Source organism: Hippichthys cyanospilos, chromosome 4 (assembly GCF_059441005.1).
Source record: "Hippichthys cyanospilos isolate Australia breed blue-spotted pipefish chromosome 4, RoL_Hcya_1.0, whole genome shotgun sequence".
In the NCBI taxonomy this organism is placed as follows: Eukaryota; Metazoa; Chordata; class Actinopteri; order Syngnathiformes; family Syngnathidae; genus Hippichthys; species Hippichthys cyanospilos.
Genome location: NC_142372.1, coordinates 25,231,695 through 25,254,330, shown reverse-complemented (window position 1 = coordinate 25,254,330; position 22,636 = coordinate 25,231,695). Strand labels below are relative to the sequence as shown.

At 39.3% G+C, this 22,636-nt stretch overlaps 1 protein-coding gene across 2 annotated transcripts; it reads left to right on the top strand.

Annotated features, from left to right (window-relative positions):
* Nucleotides 1-1,899: 1,899 nt before the first annotated feature.
* fah (fumarylacetoacetate hydrolase (fumarylacetoacetase)) lies at nt 1,900-22,506 on the top strand. 2 transcript variants are annotated; one of them, XM_088413742.1, is made up of 15 exons: nt 1,900-2,041; nt 2,211-2,321; nt 3,911-4,032; nt 4,628-4,677; nt 5,251-5,341; nt 5,776-5,873; nt 7,006-7,058; nt 9,472-9,571; nt 10,790-10,920; nt 14,758-14,833; nt 15,682-15,728; nt 16,141-16,242; nt 18,274-18,391; nt 18,590-18,677; nt 22,293-22,506. In XM_088413742.1, exons 1-14 carry the CDS (start codon nt 1,961-1,963, stop codon nt 18,664-18,666), a joined length of 1,257 nt encoding a protein of 418 aa, XP_088269868.1. In that variant the 5' UTR covers nt 1,900-1,960; the 3' UTR covers nt 18,667-18,677; nt 22,293-22,506. The 2 variants fall into 2 exon arrangements, with proteins under 2 accessions (XP_088269868.1, XP_088269869.1); XM_088413743.1 differs by lacking the exons at nt 1,900-2,041; nt 2,211-2,321 and adding an exon at nt 2,932-3,093.
* Nucleotides 22,507-22,636: the final 130 nt, after the last annotated feature.

Sequence of the window (22,636 nt, the reverse complement as noted above, 5' to 3'; positions counted from 1 at the left end):
GAAACCAAGAAACCAACTCTTTTTAGCTATCCTCCACCAAAGGTCTTGCTTAGCTCTCTAACAATAGTTGTTCTGGGCCTGTTTACTGTCCCTTGGTTTCTTCCTACGCGGAGGACAATGTCAATGTCATCTGTCATCCGATCTTCTGCTGAGAGTCAGGTACCACAGCACTGCAAATGTTGACAACCTTGGTCTTGATATCCTCTGGGTTACTTTCAGGTACACCATGGAGTCTGAGGTTCCATCTCCATCCATATCTTTCAGATTCGTAAAGTTTAAGTCGTGGTTCTGATATTTGTTGGCCATATTTTTCACTGGCAATTTTAACCTCTGTCATATCACTCTTTAAGGACTCAACTTCTGCATTCGGTGCAGAATCTGGCAAGGGTATCAGCATCTTGTTCACAACCATGGGTTTCAGAGGCTGCATAATCATGTGGCTACTGGCTGAAGCAGCAGTGGCAGTTGTAGCTGAAGAGCTAGCTGCAGTCGTGTTACTATTCAGAAGTACTCCAAAAACATACCTTCTTTGTGGACTGGAGGTCCTTTTTCTTGACGTTTCATACCTTATACATTTGGTTTCATGTTGACGGCGGTTGAGGCTCCACACATAGCAGCGATGCAGCATTGGTTAGCTATTAAAAATAGCCGTGTTTCTGCGTATGAGCCAACAGAAAGCACAATAAACTCGGTATTATATAAAAGGCCATTATTTTACCGGCAGGGAGATTGTATGTCTTCTGTTTAGTAGTGCTTAGTGAATCAGAGTAAGAGTCAAAGGATAAAGTTAAATGATAGAGAGCCGAAACACTGCTCAGCTATTACACTTTGCGTCTGTCTCAGTTGCCGTTTTGCGTGTCCTTTCCCAATCTGCCTCATTATGCCAATGGACTATTTTTAGGGCGGCATGGTGAAGAGTGGTTAGCATGTCCGCCTCAGAGTTCAGAGTCTTGAGCTCAATTCCAGCTTTCTCTGTGAGGAGCCTCCCTGTAATGAGTCTGCATGTTCTCCCCTTGCCCGTGTGGGCTCTCTCCGGGCACTCCTGCTTCCTCCCACATTCCAAAAACATGCATGGTAGGTGTATTGGATACTAAATTGTGAGTGGGTGCATGAATGGTTATTCGTTTCTATGTGTCCCACAACTGGCTGTCAACCAGTTCACGGTGTTCCCCACCTACTGCCTGTAGACAGCTGGGATAGGCACCAGCAAGCCAGTGACTCTAGTGAGTTAAGTGACTATAGAAAATGGATGGACGCATCAAATAGCTCTTTTGGATATAAAATCTTTTGCTTAATTTTTGCAATGGCTTTCCTGTGTAGAGTTTGCATGTTCTCCTCATCCCCACGTGGGTTCTCATCGGGTACTAGGGTTTCTTCCAGCATTCCCCAGAACATGCATAGTAGGTATACTGGACACTCTAAATTACCTGTCGGTGTTTTTGTGAGTCTGTGTCTCTGTGTGCACTGCGATTGGCTGGCATCAAGTTCTGGGTGTACCCAGCCTACTGCACAGACACAATTGAGATCCTGCCTGCCCGCAACCCTCGTGAGGACAAGCGGTTGAGAAAATGGGTGAATGGAACCTCATTAAATTGATTTTTCAAACACTTGGACATTTTGATGCACTGTTATTCATAATGTAAAATTGTTCATGCAAATCTTTTACATTTTATGTTCATCTTCTTAACATATATTAAACTTAATACCTAATAAAAAAACAAAATCATGTATTATATATGCACAGTTTATTTTGTGTTGGGGGAGGGGGGGAACCTTTGAAACTGGTTTGAGTTAACTTCTGAGAGCCCAAGTTAGGGTGGATCCCGTTGGTTGCCTGTGATTGGATGTGCAGTAGCAGGCGGGCCTGTCCAAAGGCTGCAACATCTGGTTGCACTCACAGATCAGTGCCCACTCAGTAACTCAGCCAGTTTCAACTTGGAACACTACCTCCGAAGAGAAGATGTCTTTTATAAAAGTCGATCCAGCTTCTGATTTCTCGTTCCACAACCTACCATATGGCATATTCTCCACATTGGATAATGTAAGTGCTTTTAGTTTTTGTTGCACACACTTGAATTAAACAAGAACGGATGGATTTCAGGACAATTTCTATGTTGCATGAATAGGTTTTGTTTAAAGAAGCATGCTAAAATGTGAGAATGAACCGTCTTGACTGGAATCACATTAATACTTAGATTTATTGTCATCAGCCCAAACATCGCATTGGCGTTGCCATCGGAGACCAAATCCTAGACCTGAGTGTGATACTCTCACTGTTTCAAGGACCTGTGATGTCTAAACATCAGGATGTCTTTCAACAGGTAATTCTTTTGCATTATGATAGGAAGTATTTTCCTGAAAAAGACTCAGAGCATTACTGATGTCATACCCAAACTGGATTACAGTATTGTTTTATTCTTGCAAGTAAAACAGTGATATGGTCAACATTTGTTTTTTGCAAAAACTGTGGTCAATTTGTAACAAGTATAACCAGTAGTATCCTACAGTCTGTCATCGGGCAGACTGACACATTTTGCTTTCTACAGGCTGCTGTAGTTGCGTCATAATATTTCTTTAAACCATTACATTATTAAGCAGAGTAAGTCAGTGGTCCCCAACCCCCGGTCCGTGGGTCAACTGGTACCGTGTGGGCTGCACCCGAAATAATGCTTTGGAGAAAATTTAGTTTAATGGTACGTGCACACCTAATGCGAACGAGGCCAAAATGCGGAGAGTTTTGTCTTGTAGTCAATGGAGTTCGCGTGAATAGGCGCGAATGCACGTCGGGCGACACGATGGACGCGAATGGAGCGACGCGAATGGCCAAATGGCCGCGCGCGGTCAAGAGAAGCGAAATTTCGCCTTTCGCGTGGTTACATTTTTGTTACTTTTTTCCGCGTTTCGCGTCGCGACAGCCAATCAACTTTGGGAACATTCAACGGCTCACGCAGGGGGCAGGAATGAATCGTGGCGGCCGCTTTGAGGCCACCGGGAGGGATCCAACACGGCCAGCTGAGCTTTCAATACAAAACAGAGCCAAGCAAGAGCACTCACCTGGCTTGTAGAAAGGCGGGAGCGGGAACTTGGGACATGGTATGTGCAGCGTTTGCTTCACTTAACAGCTGTTGAACCGTAGTTACTGTGCTAAGCTAACGATAGCGCAGCATTGTCAGCACAATATTTAGCACGGTCTCGGCCACTGCGAGATTGTGACATTGAAAACTTTTTGCGCCGCCGCTGTTGATATTACATATATACATATACATAGTATATAGGGGGGGTTAGGGTTACACCTATGTTTCCTTTATGTAGAAAAATGGTAAAAGTGCGATAATAGCGAAAGTAACTTCGCTTTATATTTATAACATTGAAATAGGAATATTTATTATTCAATAACTTGAGTGTTATGACTTGAATGCTTTTGCATTATGGGAGTCCAGGGTAAACAATTAGAGAATTCGTTTGAAAGGCTTGCAAAGTCTTAAATTGGCCACTATTGCCACCGGGTGGTTTTGGGGTGTCAACACATTTTTTTAATTGCGCCCCAGTTACCGTTGAATGGATTAATTGTATTTTCAGTGTGTCCAAAATTACAATATTTGACATTTTGAATGACACTAAACGAACCCGACATGGGCAGATTTGACAGCTCCTGGGTCTACCTCTAGTCTAGACTATGGCGTTGTTTGCAAGCATTTAGAAGGGACGGCAGCGTGGCATCTTGAAAGTCATGTTTTGACGATCTATGCAATATTTTAGCCTCCTTGTATTTTTTGTATGCTTTTCCTTTGATATTACGCATCAAAAACATAAAAAAGGCAGAGTTAGGTTTAAAATTTCCCCCGGGGATTATACATGATATGTTCTATTAAATTTACTGCATGTATGCTATTGTGTTTCCATATGTCAGCCTACACTAAATGCTTTCATGGGTCTGGGCTATGATGCATGGAAAGAGACCAGAAGGACTTTGCAGTTTTTGCTCTCAGCCAATGAAAGAACTCTAAGAGATGATTGCACTCTTCGTAGTAGGTGAGTTTGCATCGTTAATCATTTTCACCAAGCTTGTATTTTGTTAGCGTATTCCGGTTACATTTTTTTAGTGAAGTCACACAAGGTGTTTTTAACAAGATAACGATGAAGAATGTTTCATTCGAGGTAATAAGGACAGTAAAATCACCTCCATGCTGCATACTGCCTTAACAAGTCAGCAGGGAACATTTAGTTATCCTAAAACTTTCCTTTCTGCCTTTTTCCGTTCTTTTATTTAAACAGTGAAAATGTAATCAATTTCCTTTGCACTAGCCTTAATCAAGAGCACCATCTAGTGGAGTAAAAATATCACAAATAGTCCTGAAGGCTTTGTTCTCATCACTCACAGTTTGTGGCTGCTCAATATACATTTGGATCAACTCCCATCCCACCTCTGTGCATGTTCTGACACAAAAGGTGAACAAAAGAGAAGTGTCAAGTATTATCTTTTCATATGCATTTATTTATTTATGGAGGGTTATCCAAGATATTTCCTAGTTTTTTAAATCAATTTCTTTGTTTTTGCTCAGAGTTTTTCACCCTTGTTTTCATCTAACTTGTTTTCATCTAACTTGTTTTTCTGTTGTGTCTGCAGTGCTTTTGTCCCTCAGAGAGCAGCCATTATGCATCTTCCTGCAGATATCGGTAGGTCTGCTTAAAAATGGATTAAAACGCACACGGACTCAAACAATGTACTCTTTACATAAATATAAAACTATCTCAATGAATTACGCTAATACAGAACAAGCAGATTTTAAATGAAACATCTGATAGATTAAATGAGATGTGAATTCTCACGATTAAAACAAAACAAAAAAAAGTTTACAGGTCAGATACCATTTGGTCAGTTTACAGAAAGTATAATAAATTCCAAATGCAGAGTTCTTGTGATTCATTTTATGGAAGATTAAAATTCAAAGAAGTGTTAAAAACTGTCCATGAAAGTGAGGGTGAATATAATTAAACAGATGGCAAAAACTGATGAAGAGGGGAAACGCGAATGTCTCATGAGCCAAAGGGTCAGACCTTGGGTCAAACTTGCAATGAGATGACAGCTTTCCATGTAACACGGCCAAATCAAATAAGAAATGGTAATTCTTAATTTAAATATTACAATGTAAAGTCCGTTACTCACTAATTGCAATTCACATGTGATTTGTTTGAATGTGATTCATTGTTTGAACTACTTTAAAATATATGTTTTTTTGTTTTAAACAGGTGATTACACTGACTTCTATTCATCCAGAGATCACGCAACTAATGTTGGCACCATGTTTCGGGGCAAGGAAAATGCTCTAATGCCAAACTGGTAAACTGATATTCATAAGTGTCCTCTTCGTAGTTCCGTGGATTATATACATTTTCTTTCACTACTCATTGGTACATCCATAAGAATAATTCACACACATCTACACCTATACGATTCATATTCACAACGCAGTCAACTTCACCCACACAACTTCAAAAAAGAATGGCAAGGGAGTGTGAGCACTGACACGTTTATTGTTATGGCCAAACAATTGGAGAATTTGAGGTTTAAGAAATCAGTCTTAATCAAACCTTCTGCGAGGTTACAAGTTTGTAACCTTCACTACAGAGACATTTAATTTACCACATTAGACCCTGCTTCCATATCTGTATTTCTGAATCGATGTTCCTCAGATCAATATGACATTTTAAAAAATATTGAAAACAACATTCTGTCATTCGCCACTCTATTATTCGCCACATTATTTTGTGCAGGCTGAGACTCCCCGTGGGATATCATGGTCGAGCATCATCGGTGGTTGTATCTGGCACCCCTATTCGTCGGCCACTTGGCCAGATGAGGCCTGATCAGAGTAAGTTCATAGTGGCATAGCTTTAAATTAATTTACAATAAAATAACTATGCTGTTAATGGTGACCAAATATTATTCAATTACATTGACAAAAGTCCCACGTTGTAAGTTTGTACATAAATACAGTAAATATTTAGACTGTAATGGTTCATATTACTTAGACAAAAAGCCTTTGTGCTATTATGTGTTAAATTATACATATAATTATTCAGTACAGCATCTAAATCAGTGGTTCTAAAATGGTGGCACCTTTTGTTTAATCTTTTTCTTTGGACAAATATTTATTTATAATCATTTACTTTTGAGAACATTATGTTTATTCTTTTTTGTGGAAAAATATTTAATAATAATTAAGGTAATGATTTATTTTTGTGAACAGATCTCTACTGTAATCCCAAAAGATGACGCTTTCTGTTTAATATTTTTCCGTGGACAAATATTTATGTAGAATTATTTCTTTATGAGAACAGGTCTGACACTTTATGTTGACTATTTTTTGTGGACAAATATTTATTATAATTAAGTTATTTCTTTTTGATAACAGATCCTTTCTATGATCCAAAATTGGACACTTTACATTGATGAATATTTTGTGCACCAATACAAATGTAATTTAAAGGGTTCTAAACTTTTATAAATGAAACATTGATGGCATGTTTTCAGACTTAAAACCTACTAGCAGGATTTTTTTTTTTTACCCCAAAATGCTTTGCACTGGTTAAGGGGTTCTGGGCTGAAAACATATTCCACAGGGGGCACATGACTAAAAAAAAACGTTGCGAACTACTAATCTAAGTGATGACTGTGAACAGACTAGTAAATGATCCAAAATTGGACACTTTACGTTGATGAATATTTTGTGGACCAATACAAATGTAATTTAAAGGGTTCTAAACTTTTATAAATGAAACATTGATGGCATGTTTTCAGACTTAAAACCTACTAGCAGGATTTTTTTTTTTACCCCAAAATGCTTTGCACTGGTTAAGGGGTTCTGGGCTGAAAACATATTCCACAGGGGGCACATGACTAAAAAAAACGTTGCAAACTACTAATCTAAGTGATGACTGTGAACAGACTAGTAAAAAAAAAAAGATTGATATTACAGCAATGTTTCCTTTTCTTTGTTGCAGCACAACCTCCTGTGTTTGGCCCATCTAAGCAATTGGACATCGAATTGGAGATGGTGATTATAGCTTTCACTCATCTAATCATGTTAATTGGTCACTTAAGAAAATTTGTCAACATAGAGTTACATCATCAGGGCCTGGATAGCGACAACTGAGAAGTCCCTATTTTATCTGTAGAGATTTTTATTAGGGCCTGAGCAGTGATATCTTCAAGGTCTCTCTTTTTTCTGTAGATATTAATATTATTTACAATAACCTGAAGATGTTGCTCACATTCTACACTGAATATTGTGACTTTGATAATTGGCGTGTCCTATACAGGGCCATAAAACCTGATGATTCACAGTGACAATAAAAGCTGCTCCAACTTGCCACAGATGATCTTAACACATTTTAATTATTTTTAGAAAGTACTGTACTGAAAATGTTTTGAAAACTATTTTTCATCTAGTAATAGTAACATTTAAAAGATTGACTCAGATGACCCTATCATATTTCACACATTTTCCGAGAGTCCAGTCTTGAAGACAACTATGAACGAAGGTTTCATTGTAACTGAATATTTTTCAGGAAAGCACTCAAGACATGAATATTCACTTATGCAGATAATACTTTGATAATGTGCATGGCCTACACTCCACCACAACAGTAAAAGCTGCTCTAACTTGACCCAGGTGATCCTATTTCTCAAATTTCCAAACATTTGATGAAAGTCCAGTCCTAAAGACATATACAGAAAAATAAATGCAATGCTAGAGGTAGCGCCACCTTCATGCCTTCAGGAAATGTACCTTTTTTTTCTTTTGTGTTTTACCAAAGTGGTTCAGTTATAGTTCATATTACTCAGAATAATGGTTAGGCCATAATCTTGCCAAAACTTGGAAGTCATTGATTTTTCATATAATGCTATTGCCATGGCAATGAGTTACAGTATTAGCCAAAATGACAACACCAATTTTGAGGGACTTAATCTGCATGTAAACTCACGAAAATTCAATCTTGCGCTCACATTAGGCCTGGTAAAATCACTTAACTGATTTTTATTTATTTATTTATTTATTTTTTACAAAATGGCTCAGTTTTGCCCCGAACAGGTTTTTAAGAAAGCTCCCCCAGTTGTTGTTTCACCTTGCTCTACCAAAGGTAGTAGGCACATGTATCACTTCCCCTACAAAATGTATATTGCAGGCATACTCGTATGCTAAGATAGACAGATCATGAGCTATGAATTTTTGAATGTACAATTTTGGCCCAATTTTGGACATTTACAGGCGTCCTTTTGCCTCTTGTTCCTATATTCTTCATCTGATTGACTTCAAATTTGCGCTGTGCCAGCTCAAGATCTCATACAACAACTGGGGTAAAATCTTATCTTTTAACAACACTATATGATGGGGTGGGGCATTAAGTTTTGCGTTTCATCATTTGGTTGCCATAAAACACGAAATGCCCAATAACTCAGCTGCGCAAGCTATATGATTCTTCCAAAATGCCCCAGTATTGCGTCCTACAATTTTTTTTGAAGACGCATGTTTCACCTAAGCTCTATGAACATTGTTAGGCACATGTTCGCACCTCAAGACCAAAAAAAGTCTATTGCAGCCATATGCTAGGATGTGCAGAATCTGTGCTATGAATATTTGAATGTCCAATTTTGGCCCATTTTTGGGACATTTGAAGGACTCATACTCTTGATCAATTGTCCTAGACAGGTCATCTAATTGACTTCAATTCGATTGACTTAACAAAAATGTTTTGAAATACAGTATTATAAAATGGGGTGTGACATCAAATTTTGTGTTTCATAATTTCTTTGGCACAAAACATGAAATGCTCACTAAGACAGGTGCACAAGCTGCAAAATATCCCAAATTTCAAATATTAAACTTCAAATGTACTGTATATTAAGACTTACGACCTTAAGACATCTATTTGATAATATTCTGTTACAATATACATATATACTTATAGAGTAAGTTTGTCAGAGACACAACTCATTCTCACTCGGTGGCACAGTGAATAGCACGTCCGCCTCACAGTTCAATGGTCTGGCTTCAAATCTACCTGGCTCCGGCCTTTCTGTGTGGAGTTTGCATGTTCTCCCGAAGCCCGCGTGGGTTCTCTCCGGGCACTCCGGCTTCCTCCCACCCTCAAAAACATACATGGCAGGTGAATTGGATGTACTAAATTGTCCTTAGGTGTGATTAGGTGCGTGAATGATTGTTCGTTTCTGTGTACACTGCGACTGACTGGCAACCAGTTCAGGGTGTCCCCCCGCCTACTGCCCGAAGTCATATTTTCTTGAAATATTTTTAGTTTCGAACTTTGTCAAAAAAGAAAAAGCATCCTTTTCCAATGTGCCCAAGGTCATCCAGGCTATTAGGGTCCTTTATAGCTGCTTGCAGCTCTAGTTAGTATTTAAATTTCTTTGAATACCTAAAAATATACAAATGTTTTTTCTGTGCATAGGCTTTCTTTGTTGGAGGGGGAAATGTGCTTGGGGAGCCAATCCCCATTGAGAAAGCCCATGAGCACATCTTTGGCATGGTACTCATGAATGACTGGAGCGGTAAGAACAGCTGCACAACCGTTACTTGTCCAACAATAAAATTCACAAAATGTGTCTCTTTGCCTCTAACTGGTTGGCCACTCCAGATGTAGGTGATTACTGTGTAATTAGCCGAGGTGGTTCGACCGTCAGCACCAACGAACTGTAGTCGGTCTGTCAGACAGACCCCTGTTTTGTCGATGGACCGAAAAATGATGGGAACACCTATTAAACTGTCAGAATAACCCGCGGATTCAGCATACTGTGCCCCCACCCCCCACCCCACCCACTGCACCTCCATTGCGCCACGCCATAAAGTCTGTGTAAGATGAAACTGTGCTTCCGTGGGGACCACCAACTCGTATGATCTTTAAAAAAAAAAAAAAAATCTTTAAAATTCCCAGAAAAAAAAAACAAAGCACTGTGGGATGCCTTTCCACATCCAAGGAGGTGACGGTCGTGTCTGTCATGGTAAAGAAAGAGCTGAGCCACAAGTTGAAGCTCTCAATTTACCGGTTGATCTGCGTTCCTGCCCAAACCTATAGTCACAAGCTGTGGCCCACAGGGTGTCCAGGCTCTTCCTTAGAGATCAGGTCCGTGTTGAGCCACTGCTCCTCCGTGTTGAGAGGAGCCAGTTGAGGCGTTTTTATTTATTTATTTATTTTTTAACATATATCTTTAGGTGGGTGGCACCCAATGTCCAGAACGAGACACTATGGCATCATTTTATTCTGTTCAAATTTTTGCTGTTCACTGCATTCCTTGCAAAGAAGTTGTATAACCACAGATTTGGATTGGGGCATTTTCATTCTTTTGGATATTTGTCTTTCTCTGTATTTAATTGTTTATATATTATGTGTTATACAGTATACAAATATGTATTTTTTTTTTGAACAAACAGAAAATAGGAAATGTCCTTTGCTTTCCTGCAGCTTAAGGAAAAAAAACAAAACAAAAGGAAGTTACTGGTATATTAACTTATTATTTATTTGTATCTGTTTTTTGACAATATATTTACAGTTGGTTGTTGCTATGAGGGGGGTAATTGGCACCAGGCCAGTGAACAGAGCAAAAATCTACATATAATTAACACTAATTGTTTTTGAGCTATATGGCATGATTTTACCTGTTTGCCCCTCTTGAGGATCGATTTCACTCCATACAGCCCCTGAACTGTCAGAGTGTAGAGAAAAAAAGACAATCAACACCCATGCCCACATATACTGTAATCTCTTTCAGCTCGGGACATCCAAGCTTGGGAGTATGTTCCTTTGGGTCCATTCCTGGGGAAGAACTTCGGAACAACTATCTCACCTTGGGTGGTTCCTATGGAGGCCTTATTACCTTTTGCAGAGCCTAATCCAATTCAGGTAAGGACCATCAATGCAAACACTATGGTCTCTACATTTGTGCATGGCACAGCAATTGCTGCTCGGCGCATTTAGAAACAGACAGTTTGCACTATTGCGGACATGAACACTGCCAACTTGCTTTGCAGCAAATCAAAGGGTGTGCCCCCAAAGTGTGAGAGGTGCATAGTGCATGACCTGGCGATCTGGCAGTCCTGGCAGCAGATTTAAATGTGCAGTACAGTGGGCCCCCGGTTTACGAACGCCCTCTCTTACGAACTTTTCGACTTACAATCCGACATGCCGGTCAATGTGTTTGTACAATTATTTTCCCTTTGCTGCATCAACGAAATCAAATGATCACGCTTGTCACGGCAACGCTGAACGCTATTGCTCTTGTCACAGTCATTGTCTCAGTCATGATGTCAGTCACGGTCTCAATCACGGAGAGGCCGATATGCTATTGGTCGATTAAGGTCACAGTCACGGTCTCAGTCAAGGAGATGCCAAAATGCTATTGGCCGGCGTCACGTCAATCACAGAAATGCCGATATGCTATTGGCCGAACGCCTTCATCTAGCTTGATGGCACAGCTGGTCGGTGTGTTGTGAAGACTTTGCAAACTTTATCTGTTAGACATGGCTTCTAAAATTGCAAGTGGCGGTAAAGGAAGAAGTAAGAGGATGATGACAATAGAAACAAAGCAGGAGATAATAAAAAAATACGAAGGAGGAGCACGCATAGTTAACCTTGCTCGTGAGTATGGCCGTAACCGCTCGGCAATCTTCTAAGGGCAAGACTTTCCTTGCCAGGGGACGGACCTCGGTCGACAACAAAATGGAGAGGCTTCTCCTATTATGGATTAAAGAGAAGGAAATCGCCGGTGATATGTTTTAGTTTAAGAAAATAAATAAATAAATTCTGCGGGTTGGTCTCTGCTCACCTCCGCCTCCACCCAGCTCAAGTCACGTCGCCCCAAAGGAAAATGTCATTTTTCCTTTTTATATTTATGTTATTTAATTTTACTGTACAGTAGATTATGGTACTAATTTTTAATATGTGTATAAAATCGTGAATCGTTTTACCTAAGATTATTGCACGCGTTGCCGGTCAATGTGTCCGTACAATAAATTTCGCTTTGCTACATCAACGAAATCAACTGCTTATGCATGTCACGGTAACGCTGATATGCTATTGCTCTTACAATGTCACAGTCACTGTTTCAGTCAAGGTGTCAGTCACGGAGATGCCGATATGCTATTGGTCGAACGCCTTCATCTAGCTTGATGGCACAGCTGGTCGGGATGGAAGGAAGGAGAGAAAATGAGTCAAAAACGGAAGGGAGGAATGTTGTGAAGACTTTGCAAACTTTATCTGTTAGACATGGCTTCTAAAATTGCTAGTGGCGGTAAAGGAAGAAGTAAGAGGATGATGACAATAGAAATGAAGCAGGAGATAATAAAAAAAATACGGAGGAGGCGCACGCATAGTTAGATAATAAATGGTAAAGGGAGTGGACTTCCAGTATACGTGTAGTGCTTTCCATACCATATGCTCAAAGCACAGTACAAGGTTTTACATTTACCCATTCACAAAAACATACATACACCAATGGAGGCAGCTGCCACATTGATAAAGGGACACACATCCGTGACTCCCCTTCTTTTTCTTGGTGGGCATGTCATCCTCACATTTTGGCACCATACAATTGTCAGTGCGTCTTTAGCTCTGGAGCATATACATACTGTGTGTAAAAAGTGTTGAGGTCACCAGGCATGCTGTTTGTGGCAATAATGGTACTGCTGCTTGTCCTGTAGCCACATGCGCCCTGGGTCAGCAGTGGAATAGAAGTCATCTAGCTTGTCTCTGTACTGCTTCTTAGCTGCTGCGATCCAATCCAGTCCACTTTATTTATATAGCACAATTTTAAACAAACACAAGATTTCCAAAGTGCTATACAGGAAAAATAAAACACAATAAATAGGTAACACAATAAAAACACATTAAAACAGTAAAATCAGGTAAAATAAACAAAATAAGATCAAGTACAATCAGCCAATACTCTGCAAGGTGTCGAAAGTCTTAAAGAAAAGGTGGGTTTTAAGAAAAGTTTTAAAAACAGATAAAGAAGAGGCCTGTCTAACATGCAGCGGCAGATCATTCCAAAGTTTTTGAGCTGCGACGGCGAATGCTCGATCGCCTCTGAGCTTAAGCCTAGTTATAGGCACTCTCAGGAGCAGCTGGTCAGCTGACCTGAGAGAACGGCTAGGGAAATACAGGTGCAGCGGCTCAGCTAAGTAAGGTGGGGCAAGGCCATTCAAGGCTTTAAAAGCAAATAAGATTATTTTGAAACGAATCCTAAAATGGACAGTCAGCCAGTGAAGTGAAGCTAAAATCGGTGAAATATGTTCATATTTACTTGCACTAGTTCAAAACCGTGCAGCAGCATTGTGAACCAATGCAGGCGACTAATGAGGGACCCACTAACCCCTAAATAAAGTGTATTGCAGTAATCCAATCAAGTGCTCACAAAGGCATGAATTACTGTTTCATATTGTTTTCTCTGAAGGACTTTTTTAATTTTTGCTAGCTGCCTCAACTGAAAAAAGCTTGACCGCACCACAGCTTTAATTTGGTTGCCAAATTTTAGATCAGCATCCACTTTTACTCCAAGATTTTTTGCAATTGGGACACGAAACTGCACCAAGGGATCCCGATCAACTGAGGGGGTGTCCCACAAGCACCACCACAGATTATGACTTCAGTCTTTTTCTCAAGGTTCAGCGTCATCCAACCTTTAAGGTCCTTTAAACACTTTAACAGTGGATTAATAGAATATAAATTGGACTTTTTGAGGGAAACATGTATAGGCTGTTGTCTGCATAGCAGTAAAAGGAGATACCATTTTTCCTGAGAATGGAGCCGAGTGGGAGCAGATCAAGAGAAAATAAAAGAGGGCCGAGCACAGAGCCCTGTGGGACCCCACATGAGAGAGGAGCAGTGGAGGACACAGAATCACCCAGGCTGACACATAACGTCCTGTGTGACAGGTAGGACCTGAACCAGTCCAGTGCTGTGCCACATGCACACCCACTGCTCCAATCGAGAAATCAGGGTCTCATAGTCAACTGTATCAAATGCTGCCTTTCTCAGGCCATACTTTGAAGCTTTGTACTCTGTCTCACTGACAAATTTAAACGCAGTGGAGCGAGCACCCAGCATACAGCGTACACGACTGTTGATTCATGGCCTCTGGTTAGGAAACTTCCTGACTTGTATGGAGGGCACAAGGTTCTGCACACAGGTGCTGATGTACCCTGTCACATAATCAGCATAGTCCTTTACACTGACAGAAGAATCCTCTCGAGTGGCTGCGAAAGCAGTCCTGCAGTATGTTCTCAGTCCCTTTTGTCCATAACCAAACCTGTTTGATGAACGGATTTAATTGCTTGAACCTCTGCCCAAAGGCAGGGTACAAAAACAGAGATATGTGGTCTGATTGTCCAAAGTGGCGTCGGGGTGCTACCCTGTATGCATCATTTAAGTTGGTGTAGACATGATCTAGCTAGTGGTATTTGAGGAGGCATTCGTTCGGAGCTGCCATTTTCAGCACGCTGATGAAGATAAGCAACTTGCTGAGCGCAATTGTGAAGTTGGCACTCGTAGGAATGTAAATAGAGGTTGAAAACACTAACGTAAACTCCCTTGCTAGTTAGTAGAGACGGCATTTAAGGGTTAAAGCCTCCAAGTCAGGCAAAGAGTACTTAGGAAATGTAGACACATTCTTTTTATTTTTTTTTAGATACTTTTATTTCTTTGCCTCCCATATAATGTCTTTTCTTCACCCCCCTCCTTTAGGATCCACAACCACTACCTTACCTCCGACATGAAGATGCATACACATTCAACATCAATCTGTATGTATCACTAAAAGGTAGGGAGGCAACAAAGTTTGTGTCATTGTTTGAACACACTAACACAGGGGCTCGCAAACTTCTGGAAGTCAAGGACCCCTTTTTAGAAAGCTCAGATGGGCTGTAGATTGTTCCGGCAAATCTGTCAACAGAATATCTGAGGCACTTAGAGAGAAACTTTGATTGATCTTCAAAGGGAAAAGGAAAGCTAATCCAATAAACTAATCATACCATACTAATCACACCAATATTCTAATGACACACCGTAATGCTCTGGGCATTATCATGTGTTCCCTTGACAGTTGACTGCAATAAGCAGTCATGCCCACTAAGGGCAGGGATTTTCAAACTTTAGGGACCCCTTTTATGGAGCAAATTTTCCAAGAACACCTATTGCAAATGTTTTTGGAAACAAACAACAAAAAATAATTTAACACAAGTGCCCTTTTTATTCAGCAACAGATTCAATGAAGTATAGAAATATGCATTACAAACCAGGTCGATTTGCCCCAAAAAACAATTATTTAGTCAAATTGAGCATCATAAAATGAAATATATATATATATATATATATATATATATATATATATATATAGCTGAGCTCATAAGTTTACATACCCTGGCAGAATTTATGAATTCTTGGCCATTTTTCAGAGAATATAAATGATAATGCAAAAACTTTTCTTTCACTCATGGTTGCTTGGGTGAAGCCATTTATTGTCAAACAACTGTTTTTATTCTTTTTAAATCATAATGACAACAGAAACTATACAAATGACCCTGTCAAAAGATCTGCGGGAAAAGGTCATTGAGCTGTCGAAAACAGTTTCAGAGAATATATTGATTCAGGATTTTTTTCCTCCTTCAGGGCAGCTTATGAAAGAACCATCTAACATCTGCAAATCAAACTTCAAGGTAATATTCTTTGTCTTTAAATCTAACTAACTGTTGCATAGTGACATGACACATGACAATAACCTCCACCATTTTTCTCAAAATCACAATGAGTACAATCATAGTAAATACATTAAGTGACCATTACTACGTAATAAAAACTAAAACTTGGCCAGGTGTACCAGTCAGTTTGTCAAATACTGTATCATTATAGTCCAGGCAGATGAACAAGTATAGAGGCATACAACAGCATAACACACTTCCTATCATGGCATATTCATTATTTGACAAATAGTCAGTGCCTCATAAGAGGCCAGTCCAAACAGTAGTGAAAACTTCCTTTAATTTCACACAATCATTTAATGCTCTTACTAGTCTGCTTCGAAAGAAATTGCTGCTGTTGCATTAATGATTATCTCTTCTATGTCTTTAGTACATGTACTGGTCAATGAAGCAGCAACTCGTTCATCACACAGTCAATGGCTGCAATATCAGACCTGGTGACCTGATGGCTTCTGGTACCATTAGTGGACCTGTAAGTATCTGACTTTACAATATACTGTAAACATTACATTTCGTTCATACATTTGTGTATATTGTAACAGTCGGTCTAAACCTTTTCTGTCTAAAATTCGTCCATTGGCATTTTTTTTTTTTTTTTTAATTTAGATTGGTATTGAAACATTTCTCTTTTTTGTTTTGAAATCATTTGGCCAAAATTGCACCCACCAATTAATCAGCAAAACCACTGGCCACTGAGCTTAGAATGTCATATATATATATATATATATATATATATATATATATATATATATATATATATATATATATATATATATATATATATATATATATATATATATATATATATATATATATATATATATATATATATATATGTGTGTGTGTGTGACCTTCACACGTATGTTGTGAGGTCAGACTCCCGAATAAATAGCCCCCATGCGCATGCGTATGCATTACTGTGCTACACAGGCTATTTTCCGGAGCTTTTAAATGTCAATAAACCCGCATCAGCCATTAAAACTTGTCATTATATGCGAAGCTGTCAAAATTTTAAAAAATTCATAATAATTTAAAATAAATATCCATGAAAGTCAAAATTACAAATTGCAGTTTAATATAAGACGAACATGATTTTATTTCGTTACTCTTAATTGAATATGAACGAAATAAAAAAAACACAAACATATTAAAAAATGAAACAATAACTAAAGACCAAAACAAACAGCGGTCACAATCAGTCTTTTCAATATCTCCCAATTTTCATTGAACTCTTCATGCTCAAGCTTTCTCTTCGCACTTAGATGTACAATATATTCAATCGGGTGTTCCCAAAAGTTTTTTAAAAGCACCGTAGTGCATTGTGGAGCTCTCTTTACGATTGAACTGAGATGTACAATACTGCATATCCACTCGGATGTCCCAAGAAGTTTTTAAAAGCACCGTAGCGCATTGAGGAGCTCTCTTTACCTTCGAACTGAGATGTACAATACTGTATATCCACTCAGTATCCCCATAAGTTCTGTGTGTCGTGTCTGGTTCCTGCCTTGGTTAAACAATTGAAGTTTGCAAATCCAGTGTAGCTCCAAACACCAATCGATCCTTTGCAAACAAAAGGCATTCCCAGCACTATTAACCAGGGTTAGCTCACGCCCCTGGTAGCCCACTAAGAAATATGGCCCAGTGGGGAAAGGTTAGCTAATCGCTATGCTACGCACACGTAACTTGCTTGTTGAGCATTACACCGCCCTTCTGCAGTGAGCATACACTCACGTCACATTCAACGTGAGGCCTCTAGATGGCGATCTTATGACTCGATTTGCTATTACAGCTGTCTATTAAGTTATATGGGCCGCTCACATATCCATCAGCCCTTGCGCAGAAGCCTGTGCCGTGTTGCTGCGAATGCCCTAGCTTCTGGCTAAGGCAGATTACATACACCCTGGCGACAAGTTTCCTGAATTCTAATTGGCTAAAAACTCCAACTTAAAAGTACAACACTCGAAGCAGCGTAACCAAATGGATACTGTATAATATGACATGAAAAGAAAAGAATATGGAGAATAATGTTATAAATAAAAAATATATATGGTATATATATTTAGTAAAAATGACTTCATTATAGTTATTATAATTATCAGAGTCAATTATGATAACTATGTCAGGTTTTGTTAGAACAGCAGAGAAGGCCTTGCTGCCCCTGACGGTCCACCTCTATGCGAGTTTAGGAAGCAGCAGTTCTTTTCATAAACAAAGCCAAATGGACAGATTTTTTTTCTTTGACACACAAAGGGGAGGAGAATATGTGGGTTTAAATAGCCCAGCTTACGTGTCGACAAGGCCTTATTTGACCAGTTCAGGATATAGCACATACGTTTCACTTACATGTTTGCGGCTGGAAGAGTCCCAGCTAACTCCATGTCTTAATACAAACTTGCGCCATAGAATGGATGAATGGATAATTTCCTCTATGTATACAGCATCATTAACTTTGCATTTGTGCTTTCCATTTCATACTTAGTACATTTATTCTGTCCCCCAAAAGACTCCAGAGAGTTTTGGCTCCATGCTAGAACTATCATGGAGGGGATCTAAGAGCATTGATCTTGGTGGAGGAGAAACCAGAACCTTCCTCCGTGATGGAGATGAAGTTACCATTACAGGTTAGAAGTAATAATCAGCATTCTTATTAACAAACAACAACAAAATGGACATATCAGTTAAAATGAAGAGATCCTTTGGTTAAAAATACTGTTTATATGTGTTTATATGATAACTGAACCTTTATTGCAGTTGAAACATTGAGTTTATGGAGGGAAACATGAAGCAACTTCATCATACATGTGTTTTTCTCTGTCTAGGTCATTGCGAAAGAGATGGTTACAGGGTGGGCTTTGGGTCCTGCACTGGGGTCATACTTCCTGCCCTGCAACACTAACGCTGTTTTGTGTGAGTGGGAATACTGTATGGGGGAAGTATTCAGCATGTGCACCCACACATACACAATATTCAAGAGATTTTATTGTCATATGCAAAATGAAATTCTTATTCTTATTCTCAAGACAAACTATTTCACACGCTGCTCAAATGGTGTGATATGAGCTTCAGTTAAAGTGTACCTCCAGAAGGCCAAAGCAAAAATATATACTGTATGTTTCATCAGGAAGAATGCCTTCCATTCGTACTTCGATGATACTAGTTTTCAGAGCAACTTATGTTTTTTGCTGGTCCGGCAATGAATGCCGTAACAATAAAAGCATAGAGATAATCTACATGTAAACCTAATGGGGTACATGCCTAAGAAGAGCCTCAAATTCGATGCGGTGCAGACAGTATTTTAGCACCAAAAGTCACTGAGTGGACATGGAGAGAGGTTGGATACACATAATAAGTAAAACATGACGGCGACTACATCAGTCCAAGTATGTATGTGGTATATGGTAGAAGGTGACGCTAACATGATAGCTCCAAAGACTCAAAATAAGCGGTTAGGCTTTGCTGTTTGCAAATAAAAGTGAATATTATGCACCCAGTTTATATGTAATGAATAGCAAAACTGAGAAAGGATGACAATATGTTTTCTTTGATGTGTATGCTCCCTAATGGACATAATTGCTTATTGCAGTCTCTTGTCAAGGCAACACAGGCCAGGGGTGTCAAACTCATTTTCATCGTGGGCTTCCCTTACATCTACAGTTCCTGTCAGTGGGCCGGGATGACTGTGAAGTCAAATCAATTCAGACGTTTGTCACACACATACGTAGTTTTAAAAACGCAGGCCGGTAAAAACTATTGAAAAGAGATATTGGCAATACAAATTGGTTGTTGTTTCCCTCCCAAATATTAGGCTCATTCAACCAAGAACATTTAATAAACAACAAACCAGAAGGAAGAAAACTAGCGTTTTCTTGTGAGGAGTGCTGACAGGAACCTGCACTTTCTGAGATCACCTTCCGGTCTATCCGCATATCTCATCCGTTAATTATTCATTTGGCCCTAGTTACAAAGCCTTTGTTGCCCTTCAGGGTTGGGGTAGACATATGACAACAATGCAAACAATTACTTTATTATCGTGGGAGTCCATGATGTGATCTTCTTTCCCATGAAAACAAAGACCGACCCTATGCTGTTCTGCCTTTGGAGATGTGCTGTCTCCTAGCACGTTCATCACAAACAACTACAACAAAAAACATCCATGGCTAATAATCTACCAACATACTTATTGAAAAAAAACAAATATGGGATAACCCATACACAATTATTCTCACCATTTTTTTTAAGTTGAAGACAATTTGCAAGTTGTGTATTTTAGTCAGAAACCTCAAGACAAATCTGCATTTTGCAGTACACATAAAATGATGTAGCGGGTCAGATCTGGCTCCTGGGCCTTGAGTTTGACACCTGGGGTGCTAGGCCAAGAATATCAAAACCCGGTCCTCGCCGGCTGCTATCCTGCAAGTTTTTTTATGTTTCCGCTGTTTGGCGCAGCTAATTAATGTGATCTGGATTGTTATCAGGCTTGCACAGTGCTTGCTTTTGAGCTGATCATTGAGCTGAACCAGCTTTTGCTTTTGTTTAAAGGTACACTGTAAGATTTTGATCGTTTTTCATTAAAAATGAATGAATTAAATTAAATTTCAAAAACTTGCAAATAAATGTGTTCTTAACAAACAACGGTATGTTTTAAATATATTCGTAGGTCTAATTATCATAAAATTATATTATATCGGGGGTGACACACCTCCGGAGGTCGCTATGTATGTTATAACTATGGACAGCAGAAGGAGGAGTGTTTATTGCTACATTTACCCTAATGCCCCTAAATTACACACACTCCCTGGGACTAAGTGTAATTTTTCGCATGACATGTGGTAGCTTTAGTGGCATTACCGTAAATGCAGCAATCGTCCTTCTGTTGTCCGTAGCAAAATCTTATAGTGTCACTTTAAGGCCAAGCTGTAGAGAGTAATGTATAATAGTGTTTTTGTCTGAGGTTATTGTTTTTATTTTTTCATCGGATGATTTTAATTAGGTTTAATTTTTTGGGGGAGGGGTGCGAGTGTGATGAAGGCGGGAGCGAGCCACAGGCAGACAATTGGCTGACGGAGCATCGAACCGACGATTACAATCTTCTGCTTTTTCACAAACCCTAAACCCTAAACATTTTACCCAATATTACTGTTAAAAACATTGTAGCACATCACAAACTAAAACAATAATAAAAGAATAAATACAAAATTAACCAAATAAAATAAATTGATGACTGACGGACCAGCAAAAACATGTAAAACACTCACTTCTGTAAGTAAACCTTTAAAGTTCAGCATTTTAATCAATATATTTTAATCAATATTTTTTGACTTCATTTACTTCATGTTCATGGCAACACATATGTCATGTAAATGTAATACATGTATAATTGTTTGTAAAATTAATCGAAAATCACCAATGTTCTATCACTTGTAACCGAGTTGCAGAACAGGCTTGCTGCTGCTCACGTGATCTTTGGGGGCTAATTGGTGCCTGCGGGCAGCACGTTGGTGACCCCTGCTCTATATGCTGTCTCTCCAATGAAATGCAGCATGGTGTTTGTCTGATGAATTGGTCTTGCCATTTTCATTTCCGGATTTCGAATCACAGGTCCTTTCTTGCTCAAATAAATATGCATGCTGGCCCATTTGTTCATGACTTTGGTCAGAATACAGTTCTTCATTATAGCGATTACAACAACGACCTGGCATATAACTTGGTAGAGCAAGGAATGGCCCAGTCCAGGGGTGGGCAACTCCAGCCCTCGAGGGCCGGTGTCCTGCATGTTTTCCAGTTTTCTCTCCCTAACACACCTGATTTAAACCATTAGCTCATCAACAAGCTCTGCTGGAGCTTGAGAATAATCCTAATCATTTGATTCAGGTGTGTTTAAGAGAGAAAACAGGAAAACATGCAGGACACCGGCCCCCGAGACCTGGAGTTGCCCACCCCTGGCCCAGTCAATGACTTGATGGTACATTCATTCCTGAAATGATGCTGCTTTTTTTTTTTTTTTTTTTTTTTAACTTATCAGTGTGATTTGGAGGAATCTGTTTAGACCAGTGTTTTTCAACCACTGTGGTGTGCCGCCAGATATTGTCAGGTGTGCCGTGGGAAATTATCCAATCTGTGTGCGGTCTAGCGCCTGGCAGTGTACTCATGTAGTACTTTACCATACCGTGCACAGCAAGCTCGCTCCACTCCCCTCCCCTCTCCTGGCGCGATTTAAAAAAAAAAAGTGTACAAAAACTACAACAGCGACAGAAAGCCCCGTCCATACGTTTGTGATGTCTTTTTTAAAGCAGCCAGCCCCCCCCCCGCCAGTCCGCAATTTAAATCAATATAAATGATTATAAATGATCAGATGTGGTTTTTAGAGCAGACAGCACCCCTGCAGCCTAAATTTAAGGTGTTGACCGTGCCGCGGTGATCAAAATGGTTCAGACAAATGGTTTAGACAAATACCCTTGACACACAAAAAATATGGAACATCAGATATTTATCAAAGTTTACAATATTGTTTCCTTTTACCAGGTCAAGACCTCAATGTCTGGACATCTGGAGCTACACTTCATAAGATTCATGCTTTCCTCTGAGCCCTGTTGTCCAATAATTATTGGAAGACTCTAAATTGATCCAAGACAGGGACTGTTTCACATCATGTCTTATGTTACTGCTGTACCAGAATCAGTATTATAGTAATTTCAGTCTGGTATTTCTGGATTAATAATAAAACCATACATTTTAATTGATTGTTTTTTTCTTTTTTTGTTCTAGTGTTGCTGTTAGATTTAAAGCTCTGAATCACTGACACAGGCCATCCTCAATGGCCATCTCAACTATATTGCACAATTTATAATATATTTATTGCATTGTTG

Coding starts and splice junctions, on each gene's coding strand:
- fah (XM_088413742.1), top strand. CDS start 1,961: ATGTCTTTTATAAAAGTCGATCCAGCTTCTGATTTCTCGTTCCACAAC. Junction 2,322..3,910: donor ATCAGGATGTCTTTCAACAG/GTAATTCTTTTG, acceptor TCCATATGTCAG/CCTACACTAAATGCTTTCAT. Junction 16,243..18,273: donor CTGGTACCATTAGTGGACCT/GTAAGTATCTGA, acceptor GTCCCCCAAAAG/ACTCCAGAGAGTTTTGGCTC.